The 12286-nt window shown below is 41.0% G+C and overlaps 1 protein-coding gene across 3 annotated transcripts in view; it reads left to right on the plus strand.

Moving 5' to 3' along the window:
• The window catches only part of cep290 (centrosomal protein 290), a 59300-nt gene that overhangs the window by 30218 nt on the left and 16796 nt on the right, over nt 1–12286 (plus strand). For all 3 annotated transcript variants that reach the window (XR_003674187.1, XM_028448471.1, XM_028448472.1), the window contains exons 29-37: nt 39–494; nt 1329–1493; nt 1615–1722; nt 2642–2776; nt 2863–3132; nt 6763–6870; nt 7355–7554; nt 10262–10475; nt 11272–11409. Coding sequence is in view for 2 of the 3 variants with exons in the window: in XM_028448471.1 (XP_028304272.1) it covers nt 39–494; nt 1329–1493; nt 1615–1722; nt 2642–2776; nt 2863–3132; nt 6763–6870; nt 7355–7554; nt 10262–10475; nt 11272–11409 (1794 nt within the window). In the remaining variant the exon portion in view is untranslated. The remainder of the gene's footprint in view (nt 1–38; nt 495–1328; nt 1494–1614; nt 1723–2641; nt 2777–2862; nt 3133–6762; nt 6871–7354; nt 7555–10261; nt 10476–11271; nt 11410–12286) is intronic.

Raw genomic sequence — 12286 nt, forward strand, 5'->3', positions numbered from 1 at the left:
TTTAGCTGTAAATGGGTATTTTTGTGTCTCCTTTTCAGTCGCAGTCTGATGAAAAAGCCCTCATTGCTAAGCTCCATCAACACATTGTGGCTCTGCAGCTCAGTGAATCATCTGCTCTCACCAAACTACAGGCTGCAACCTCCAGAATCCAGCGGCTGGAGACCAACAAGTTGCGCGCCGAGCAACAAAAAGATGCCAACAAGCGTGCCTTATTTCTCGCTCGACAAGAGGGCAGGAACCGCTCTAAGCACCTAAGGCAGACGATCCAGGCGCTCAGAAGGCAGTTTGCTGGAGCTCTACCCCTTTCCCAGCAGGAAACCTTCTCCAAGACCATGATGAGCCTGCAAGAAGACCGAGCGAAAACACTGGAGGAGAAGAAGAAGGCAGAGCAGCACAGGAGGAGGGCAGAAGGTAGAGCTGAAGAACTGGAACTTCAACTCCAAGGGCTTCAAGAGCTTTTGTCTACACTGAAGGATGTTAAAGGAGCTCAAAAGGTATAAATATAATAGGATCAGTAGGATTATTTATTTAAACAGCCTTTTATTTCAGTTTGGAAAATCTAATACAGAGATGGGCAACTTTTATCACAGCTGAGGTCACAAACATGTCATTATCTGATCTGAGGGCAACATTATCAACTATCATGCCAACTTTTAGAATAATGACTGATGTGAACAATAATACAGGAAAGGATGAAGGGTTTGTATGTGTTTTTGGATTTATTTAGTGTATTTCTGTTGTTGTTTTTGTGTTAATTACGTGTATTTTTTTTTATTGTTTTTGGATTCATTTTGTGTATTTTGTTGTTTTTGTATTAATTGTATGTATTTTGTTGTTGTTTGTGGGATTTTGGATTTATTTTTGTTGTTTTGCGTGTTTTTGTGTTCATTTGGTGTATTTTTGTTGTTTTTAATTCATTTTTATTTATTTTGTTTTGTTTTTTATTTCATTTCGTGTATTTTGTTGTTTTGTGGTTTTTGTATTCATTTTATGTATTTTTGTTGTCTTTTTGTGGGATTTTTAATATCTTTTGTGCATTTTGTTGTTTTGTGTTCCTTTAGAATCACTGTGTGTGATTCCGGAGTCTTTATGTGTATTTTAGTTTTATATATTTTTTTAATTATTTTTGTGTACACTTGGAGTCGTTTTGTGTGTTCCTAGAGTAAATTTGTGTATCTTTGTGTATTAAGTTTAGTAATTTTGTGTGTTTACTTTGGGGGTCATAAAATATTAGACCACGGGCTGCATGTGGCCCCCGGGCCACCAGTTGCCCATGTCAGATCTAATACTTTCACTGTATTACTGTTGTTTATTATCATCCTAAACAGGTGACTGAGTGGCACAAAAAGATGGAGGAGGCACGCTTGCAGGAGCTGAGAAAAGGCAGAGAGCTTGTTGTTCAGAAGGAGGAGATCAAATACCTAAAGAACCTCGTGGAGGAGCAAGAACGAACAATCCGTGCACTGGAAGAAGATATCGTGCAAATCAACACAGTGAGGGAACAGACTCACTGGTTTTTTTCTGTGTCACAAAAGTCTCACTCATTGCAAAATACAAAGAGTCTGTGATAGAATATTAGCAAAGTGTCTTTAGATTGTATGAATGTTTGTTAAGCTCCAGGATGAACGGCAGCTTGTGTGGGACCAGCGGGAGGTGGAGCTGGAGCGTCAGCTGGACAACTACGAGAAGCAGCAGCAGGAGATTCTAAGCAGCGCAGATAAGGCGAGACTCTTTTCTCTTTCTTTATGAAGTAGAATTGAAGCCTTGGAGACATTGATCTGCACTGACTTCAAGCTTGTGGCTGTTCAGTTTTTCTTTACCTTTTGGGCCTTTTTTTCTATTCTAAAAAGGTTTTAAATAATCAAAATTACAGAAAAATAACAGTTTATATCGCAGACAATAAATTGGAAATTATTTTCCCACAAATCATTTCTTTTAAGTCTAGCATCATGGTCTTTTTGATCACATGACACGATTCCAGTTGTTTCCGAACCATTAATCTGCTTTTGTACCAGCGCTTCCATCTGGTAGCCGTTACACACTTTGGCGTAATTTTGTAATATGTATTGAATCTTGGAAAAATATATTACGATACTAACCTCCGATATTTTTATACTGCATTTTATTTGAACTACATATATATTTCAGAATGTGAACACCGGATACAGCTGTTTGAGATTGTATGGTTTATATTTATTTAAGCTTGTTTTGCTTCTTCCTGCACTGCATATCTATTTCTGTGATATTATGTGGGTTTTATTTTAAATTGTGCAAAATAGATGAATAAAAATGAAAAGTTTATACAGTTTTCAACAAATTCAAAATAAAAAAATACAATTTTAATCTGCATTTTTTTAATTTTATTATTACTCGACAGTCAGAATAACCATGCACTAAGGTGATTATTATTATTTTTGCTATTATTATTATAATATAATGTGGTGTTTCCTTTGGTAGTATTGGCTCCACAGTTGTTTTAATGACAAATCATTTATTGGTTTGAAGTCATGGTCCTCACACTATTCACATTTTCTTCTTTATTGTGTTTAGTGGATTTTTTTAAGGGTTAATAATTAGATTACCACCACATATCAGAATTACTACTAATTGTAGTTTTTTTTTTTGTTTTGTTTTTTTTTAGGTAGAGGACGATGCAGGAGCTCTACCCAACCCAACGCTGCCCTTAGCCCAGCAGTTGGAGTTTGCTCTGGATAAAATCCGAGCACACGCCCGCACCATCGTGGAAACACAGGCCGCCTGCAGGACTTTGGACAAGGCACAGTATTCAGTCTCTTTTCATCTATTCTCTTAAGTCATTTAAGTCATTTATTTTATTTAGATTTGTATCTCTCTCGCATGCAGAAGCTGAAGGAGAAAGAATCAGCCCTGTGGAAGGCAGAGCAAAGCATCGTGTCCAGGGATAAAGTGATCAACGAGCTCCGACTTCGTCTGCCGGCGGCCGCCGACAGAGAGCGCCTCCTCGCAGACCTCACCGAGCACGCAGAGGGCCTCGCGGACAATCAACCCACACTCAAGCTGGCTCACCAGACCATCAAACACCTGCAGGCAAGACTGGAAAAGAAAGAAGACTTGCTGAAGAAGTATCAGAATCAGCTGACTCAAGCAAGACAGGTACAGCAAGTGTCTCATATCATACAGAACATCCTAATTCTGTCTCTCAAAACCTAATCAGTCAAATTAAGAAACATTTTTTGTTTAATTTATTTGTTTTTTGCCTGTTTTATTTTTTATTTTATTACAGTTGTTTTTGTAATTAAACTCATCAAAAGTGTTGAAACTCTGGTGCTTTTAACAGTTTACATATTATTTTGTTTTGTTACTGTATTTTATTGTATTTGTTTATTTGCCAAAGACCTGCTTTGAGTTTTTCATTTACACAACCTGTAGTAATGATCAAAGTCTATTACTATTTACTATTTACGTTTAAAAGCTGTTGTTGTTGGTAAAAGTAAACTATTCTGAAGTCAATGAATTGATAAAACTTTGTTTATATTTATTTTTATTTTTGTGATCAACTTTTTATTCTTGTGTGTTTAGTAATTACAGTCTAATTTGTCGTTTACAAACAGATATATTGTGCACACAAATGTCCATTCCCCTTGCAATGAGCATATTGATACATATACACAAATTAGTTTAATACACATAGAAATCAATTCCTTAATCAATAAATACATTAATAATAGCAATAATAGCAGCCTTCTCGACAGGGGTTGGACTCTCTGAGAGGCGCCGGGCCGGGGTGGTTATACTTCTTGCCCCCCGACTTAGTGCCTGTACGTTGGAGTTTACCCTGGTAGACGAGAGGGTAGCCTCCCTCCGCCTTCGGGTGGGGGGACGGATCCTGACTGTTGTTTGTGCCTATGGGCCAAACAGCAGCTCGGAGTATCCACCCTTCTTGGATTCCTTAGAGGGAGCACTGGTGAGTGCTCCTTCTGGGGATTCCCTCGTTCTGCTGGGGGACTTCAACGCTCACGTTGGCAGCGACAGTGAGTCCTGGAGGGCGTGATTGGGAGGAACGGCCCCCCTGATCGGAACCCGAGTGGTGTTTTGTTGTTGGACTTCTGTGCTCGTCACAGATTGCCCATAACAAACACCATGTTCAAGCATAAGGGTGTCCATATGGGCACTTGGCACCAGGACACCCTAGGCCACAGTTCGATGATCGACTTTGTAGTCGTGTCATCGGACTTGCAGCCGCATGTCTTGGACACTCGGGTAAAGAGAGGGGCGGAGCTGTCAACTGATCACCACCTGGTGGTGAGTTGGCTCCGATGGCGGGGGAGGATGCCGGTTAGACCTGGCAGACCCAAACGTATAGTGAGGGTCTGCTGGGAACGCCTGGCAGAGTCTCCCGTTAGAAGGAGCTTCAACTCCCACCTCCGGGAAAACTTCAACCATGTCTCGGAGGAGGTGGGGGACATTGAGTCCGAGTGGGCCATGTTCCGTGCTTCTGTTGCTGAGGCGGCCGATCGGTGCTGTGGCCCCAAGGTAGTCAGTGCCTGTCGTGGCGGCAATACCCAAACCCGTTGGTGGACACCGGGGGTGAGGGATGCCGTCAAGCTGAAGAAGGAGTCCTACCAGACCTTTTTGGCCTGTGGGACTCCGGAGGCAGCAGACAGGTACCGACGGGCCAAGCGGAGTGCAGCCACGGCGGTCGCCGAGGCAAAAGCCCGGGGATGGGAGGAGTTTGGTGAGGCCATGGAGAACGACTTCCGGACGACTTTGAAGAGATTCTGGACCACCATCCGGCGTCTCAGGAGGGGGAAGCAGTGCACCATCAACACTATGTATGGTGCGGATGGTGCGCTGCTGACCTCGACTCGAGACGTTGTGGATCGGTGGGGGGAATACTTCGAAGACCTCCTCAATCTCACCGACACGCCTTCCAATCAGGAAGCAGGGCCCGGGGACCCGAGAGTGGGCTCTCCTATCTCTGGGGCTGAGGTTGCCGAGGTGGTTAAAAAGCTCCTCGGTGGCCGGGCCCCGGGGGTGGATGAGATCCGCCCGGAGTTCCTCAAGGCCCTGGATGTTTTGGGGCTGTCATGGCTGACACGACTCTGCAACATCGCGTGGACATCGGGGGCAGTGCCTCTGGATTGGCAGACCGGGGTGGTGGTCCCCCTTTTTAAGAAGGGGGACCGGAGGGTGTGTTCCAATTATAGAGGGATCACACTCCTCAGCCTCCCCGGTAAGGTCTATTCAGGGGTACTGGAGAGGAGGGTCCGCCGGATAGTTGAACCTCGGATTCAGGAGGAGCAATGTGGTTTTCGTCCTGGCCGTGGAACTGTGGACCAGCTCTACACCCTCAGCAGGGTCCTTGAGGGGTCATGGGAATTTGCCCAACCAGTCCACATGTGTTTTGTGGACCTGGAAAAGGCATTTGACCGTGTCCCTCGGAGATTCCTGTGGGGGGTCCTCCGGGAGTATGGGGTATCAAACCTCCTGATAGGAGCTGTTCGTTCCCTGTATGACCGGAGTCAGAGTCTGGTCCGCATTGCCGGCAGTAAGTCGAAATCGTTTTCGGTGAGGGTTGGACTGCGCCAGGGCTGCCCTTTGTCACCGATTCTGTTCATAACTTTTGTGGACAGAATTTCTAGGCGCAGTCAGGGCGTTGAGGGGGTCCGGTTCAGGGGCCTCAGTATTGCATCACTGCTTTTTGCAGATGATGTGGTCCTGTTGGCTCCAACATACCGTGACCTTCAACTCTCACTGGATCGGTTCGCAGCCGAGTGTGAAGCGGCCGGAATGAGAATCAGCACCTCCAAATCCGAGTCCATGGTTCTCGACCGGAAAAAGGCGGAGTGCCTTCTCCGGGTTGGAGATGAGGTTCTGCCCCAGGTGGAGGAGTTCAAGTACCTCGGGGTCTTGTTCACGAGTGAGGGAAGGATGGAGCGAGAGATCGACAGGCGAATTGGTGCGGCATCTGCAGTGATGCGGAGTCTGCACCAGTTTGTCATTGTAAAAAGGGAGCTGAGCCAAAAAGCGAACCTCTCGATTTACAGGTCGGTCTACGTTCCAAACCTCACCAATGGTCATGAGCTTTGGGTCATGACCGAAAGAACAAGATCGCGGGTACAAGCGGCTGAAATGAGTTTCCTCCATAGGGTGGCTGGGCTCTCCCTTAGAGATAGGGTGAGAAGCTCAGTCATTCGGGAGGGGCTCAAAGTAGATTCGATGCTCCTCCGCATCGAGAAGAGCCAGATGAGGTGGCTCGGGCACCTAATTCGGATGGCGTTCAGGGCACGTCCCTCCAGAAGGAGGCCCCGGAAAAGACCCAGGACACGCTGGAGAGACTGTCTCTCGGCTGGCCTGGGAACGTCTCAGGGTCCCCCCGGAAGAGGTGGAGGAAGTGGCCGGGGAGAGGGAAGTCTGGGCCTCCCTACTGAGGATGCTGCCCCCGCGACCCGGAAACGGCTAAGCGGAAGAAGATGGATGGATGGATAGCAATAATAATTAAATGAAAATAAACTAAAAAAGAAAACCTTGTTTGTTTATTTACTGTATTTTATTTTATTTGTTTATTTGCCAGGGAGTAGCTTTGAGGATTTAATTTACACAACCTGTAGTAATGATCCATTTTTTTAATCCAAACATTTAAAAGCTGTGTTCTCGTCGATAACGGTAAACTATTTTGAAACTAATGAATTGCGAAAACTCTGTTTATATTTATTTCTTTTTAAAATCTTTTAATATGTTTCTTCTTCAACTGTAACTGTTGTTTATATTTGTATATTTCAGGAACAAGAGGCGATGATAAAAAGACAACAGGTGGAGTTGAAACTGTTACATCAGAAGTTGGACTCGCACACAGACACGTCTCTGGATCGCTTCAAACAGATGGCAACGGTGCGCATTCATTTCGTATTTACGTTCATTTGATCGCTCATCAGAACTGTTTTTTATTATTTTGTAAACATTTTGTAAATTCATTTTGTAGCTTTTAGAGGGTTCTGTAACACTTGTATTAGAAAAATATAAAAGAATAGTGGTTAAGGACGCTGGGCTTGTAATCGGAGGGTTGCCGGTTCGAATCTCACCCAGGCCATCACTGTGGGACGTTGAGCAAGTCCCTTAACCCCTAACTGCTCCCCAGGTGCCACAAAAATGGCTGCCCACTGCTCCTCAGGGATGGGTTAAATGCAGAGGACAAATTTCATATCTGCAATAACATACAGTATATGATCAATAAAGGCGAAAGCCCCTGATTTAATTTAAGCCCCTGATTTTTAGTGAAAAATATCAACAGCTACATATTCTTTACAATAGCAAGCAGATCATTTAAGTGATTTTCTTTTTATAAATCTTGAGTCTTCCTTTGTTCTATTTCCAGGAATTGATGAAGAAGCCCACCCTCAGAGTGGCGTCCTCCCAGCACCTGGAGCGTCTGGCTGAGTTAGAGCAGACACTGGCCGAACAGGACATCTCACTCAGCTCCGTCACTGAAAAACTGAAGCTGACCAGTGCTGAACTGGAGCTGATGAGGAGCGCGACGGAAGCACAGGCTAAGAAACACGCTGACGAGATCTCAAAGTAATTATCTCATGACCCATGTCTTTAGCTTCATCTCAGGATTAAAGTCAAGCTCAATATTTTTTGTATTGCCATAAATACAATAATCACTTCTGATGCTTTCAAGAAGATAGTCAAAGGCATAAAAAGGACATATTTGGTCATGTTTCTCATACACCTCATTGTCCATAGAAGAAGAAATGATTCCCATAGAAATGAATAACAAACAGATCATCTTAGTGTAATCAAACTGAAAAAAATCAGTCATTCACAAAAAAAGAATTAGGTGTTGGAGTCTTTCAGGGTTGTATCCACAGAACAATTATAATTAAAGCTGTAAGCAGTGATGAACGGTCCTTAGCAACCACACGCACGTCAGTACGTGGTGCACGTTGAGGTGTGTTGCATGTGGCAGAAAATGTTAGTGTTGAGACGTAGCTGACCATTTTTGAGGATTACTTCACAAACTTTCCTGCAACGTTTTGTGCAGATTTAATGTCTATGATTTCCTTTTACCAATAGGTGGCGCTATGACTATGAATGACGGTTGGGTTAAAGCGTAACTCATTTTTTTTGGCAAACTCTTAATAAAGACCATAAACTTTGCACTCGCTTGCATCACGCGATCCCAGTATGCTGTGAAAAACTCCTGGTGAGAACCTTGTTGTGGTAGAAAGAAAAAACAGTATTTACCCAGATCAGGAAAATCCTCAGTGTACTGAAGTAATAGTTCTTCAGTACACTGAAGTATTCTGACATCATCACTCTCTACAGTGATGATGTCAATTACACATAATCACAATTCCTGAGCCTGAAATAAATAACCTAATAAAAGTTAACCTTCCTCTTCTGTTAGCATCTCTAATGCTAAAGGGTCCTAAATCAGCTGTAAAATACACTAAAAACAAATATCTATAATTTAATGTATTTCTTATATCTTGGTTACCTTGTTAGGCTTCCTAATCAATGGATATTTAGCGATTGGTATTGTTGGTGTGGGCGTCTGAACCTTTTTTGTGTCAGTATGTCCCTAGATTTATTTATTTATTTAGATAGTGAAATGTGGAAAGCTTGATATGAAACATATTTTACTAATTCTTAACTACATGGTTCCCCAGTTTTGCGTAAAATTATAATTGACATTTTTCGTAGAATTTTCATGGCAATTACAATTATCAAGTCAATTATGCCATAATTGTTATTAATTATCAATGACACAGTTACATTTATAATTGACCCCAACTAAGGCTGGAGCAACGGTGCCATTGAGAAATCGGTTACAAACTAGATGAACAGAAATCATGTATTAGCATTGAGTGCCACATGTTTTCTATTAGCACAGCTTTCATGTCAAACTGATGGTAGTCTCAGACAGGATTACAACTCATTTGTAAAAAGCTGTACAGTATTGTATAAGACGTGTCGAGGAGGGATAACCGGGGTCGTGGTCAGTGCCAGGGCCAGGATCAACATTCCATATGTGCCACTCTTATTATAAGCCTCAATCCAAGTCTGCAGATAAAGGCCATTCACAGCTGTGAATTGACTGTTAATGCGAAATGAATAATTAGGGATACATATACACACATTGTTGTTTTTCTTTGTAAAGTCATGTGGTTGAGTCTTTTACTGTAGGTAAACACCATGAGAAGATCTGTGAAAACGATGAAGCCGACCGATAGCGTTTTGTCCCATTGTATGACGTCTTTAATGACATTATGGCTGCTTAGGACAAATTCAAGAAAGTTGAGTGTTAAGGGGTTAAAAGTTTAATGAAGCAGCTAAAGAAAAGCAGATTAAAAGGGTCGCCCAGAGTTCAAAGGTTTATTGGGTCATAGGAAGTTCAGCCTCCGAAAGGCAAGATGGTTAATGAAGGAAAAAGTAAAAAAAATACTGTCAAACATAAAGCAACAATATTCAAATTCACTAAGAACTTGCACACTGTTGCTCAGTTGTTGCATTGTTGGAAACTGTTGGTTTCACTCAGTGCTTACACACGTAGCCAGGTAATATTCATGACTCTGGACCAGGGGTGGACTGGGACAAACCAGTCCACTCTACATTATCAACAACACTATGTAGAAGCTGTTATTAGGTCAGTGATGCTCTTTATTTCTTCATTTTAATTATTATTTGCCTAGAAAACCTTAAAATGGGGAACTTTTTAACCCCTTATTACTCTTTTCCATTTTGCAACTTTGTCCCATTTTTGACAATTTTTTCAGACTTTAGCTACCTTTTGCCAATAAATATACATTTTTCCTATTTTTGTGAGTTCTTTTTGACCATTTTTCATCCAAATAAGTTAACTTTTGCCCAATAAATGCCACTTGTTTCTTTTTTCCATACATTTTGCCCCTTTCTGTTCCACGTGTTTGGCCTTTTTCACTATTGTTTGCCACATTTTGCCCATTTAAACTACCCTTTGCCATTACATTCCACCTGGTTCCTCTTTATTTTCCTCTTTTGGCCATTTTAGTCACTTTTTTCTTGGCACATTTTTGTTACTTTTGGACCATTTTTGGTCACTTGTTTCCATGGCTGCCTCTACTCACTTGTCAAAAAACGATAAAAAAATAAAACGTAGCGTAGGGGACCGAACCAGCCCACCAGGACGATGCCCGGTATGCCAGATGGCCAGTCCACCCCTGCTCAGGACTAATTATACATTTCAAAATAAAAGTAACCAGAATATTCATTAATATTATGAGATACTTTTTCATTACAGGCTGGAAGAAAATTACGTTGGGCAGGTGAGGGCTCTGACTACTGAGACTGAGGATCAGAGGAGTCACTTGGCTCAGATGGAGAAGGAGATGAACTACCTCAGAACAGAGCTGGAAGCCCAGAAAGAGGCTAATATTCGCTCGCCCAGCAACACCACGAAGAACCTTGTGGAACGACTGAAGGCTCAGCTTGGTCAGAAAGAGAAACAGCTTAAGGTTAATGGGTTTATTAGCTTTTGTATTAGGCCCTGGCAACATATCAGGATTCAAGATATATCAAGTTTTCTATTTTGGCAATATAGAAAATTACTATATTTCCTATATGTAACAATATATTTTCATTTTATAGTTTTTTTTTCTATCAAAACACTAATTTAAGAGTTGCTGCTTTTGCACATCTTGTGTCTGTGTGGCATTTTGCATCAGCAAAGTTAACCCAGAATTGTCTTTCTAGTTAGACTTTGAGTTAAAAATATACTGTTTATACTGTATATCACTATTTTGAGAAGAAAAAAAAAGAAAAAACAACATGAATTTTTGTCCATATCGCCCAGCCTAACTTTGTATCTCAATTCACATGAAGACAATGATGTGAGGCATAAAAATAACTTTTGGGTTTTTTGCTCAGCAATTAATTGACCAGATTTGTTTATGGTTTGTGATAAATTTACTTTTAATTTTACTTTTATTTCATACATCAGTATCAGATGAAGGAGAAGTGTTGTGCAATATTCACTATATCAGTGTTTCTCAAATGGAGGTATGTGTACCCCTAGGGGTACGTGATGGCACTGCAAGGAGTAGAGAGACAGAGAGAGAGAGAAAGTAGAAAATTTACAAAAAAAACATTCAAAATAATGGGTTTTAAAAAAATGCAAATATTCTAATTTTAAATTTGATTCTTAAAATGTGTTTTATCACTGATTAATTCCATAATTATGCTCTAAAGTTGTTTTAAAAGGTTTGAGAATCACAGCATGATAAAGTTGATGTAACTTTACTTTGTTCTCAGGCTCTCAGCAAAGCTTTACTGGAGCTTCGTGCAGAGATGACATCAGCTGCAGAGCAACAAGTGCTCGCCAGCGCTGCACAGAAAGAGGAGAGTCTCAACGTACAGTTGCTGGTTGACAAACACACCAAAGACCTGAAGGTTAGACTGTTTTTTACAGACTGACTCTAATGGCTCACATGTCCCGTCGGGAGTATCCAAGATTACCATTAAGTTAAGAGAACCAGAGGCCTGGCCTTATCTACTGCTACTATCAGCTGCTTGGGGAGCACAACATGGTTCTGTAGCATAAAAAAATCGTTTTAAGGCTATAAATTGTTTGACATGTTTAGTTGGATCACTTTGACTGTTGACATTTATGACCAATGTGAACTATTTTTATGCTTAAAACCATAAAAAGAACACAGATTTTCAACTGGAGTTATCACCAGGGTTGGGGTCAAGTATTTTTTTCAATTACAATTACATCTTCAATTATCCATGTTCAATTACAACTCAATTCAATTATGATTACAGTGACCAGCATTTTTTCCCAATTACAATTACAATTAATCACAATTACTGAGCCTGAAATAAATAAACTAATAAAAGTGAACATTCCTCTTGTGTTAGCTTTCTGTTAGCATCTCTAATGCTAATGGGTCCTAAATCAACTGTAAAATACACTAAAAACAAACATCTATCATCTAATTGATTTCTTATCTATTGATTACCTTATTTGGCTTCCTAATCAATGAAAAAATAGTTTTTAATATTTTTGGTGTGGGCGTCTGAGCCTTTTTTGTGTCAGTGTACCCCTAGATTTATATTCTTTTTAAATGGTAAAATGTGTTAAAGCTTGATATGAAACATATTTTAATAATAATTATTAACTACATATGTGTAGAACTGTACATAGAACTGTAACATGGTTCCACAGTTTAGCGTTAAATTATAATTGACAACTTTTATAGAATTGTCATGGCAATTACAATGTCAATTATCTAAATTACAATGTAATCATGATTACGACAGCCAC

This window comes from Gouania willdenowi, chromosome 6 (assembly GCF_900634775.1).
Source record: "Gouania willdenowi chromosome 6, fGouWil2.1, whole genome shotgun sequence".
Taxonomy (NCBI): Eukaryota; Metazoa; Chordata; class Actinopteri; order Blenniiformes; family Gobiesocidae; genus Gouania; species Gouania willdenowi.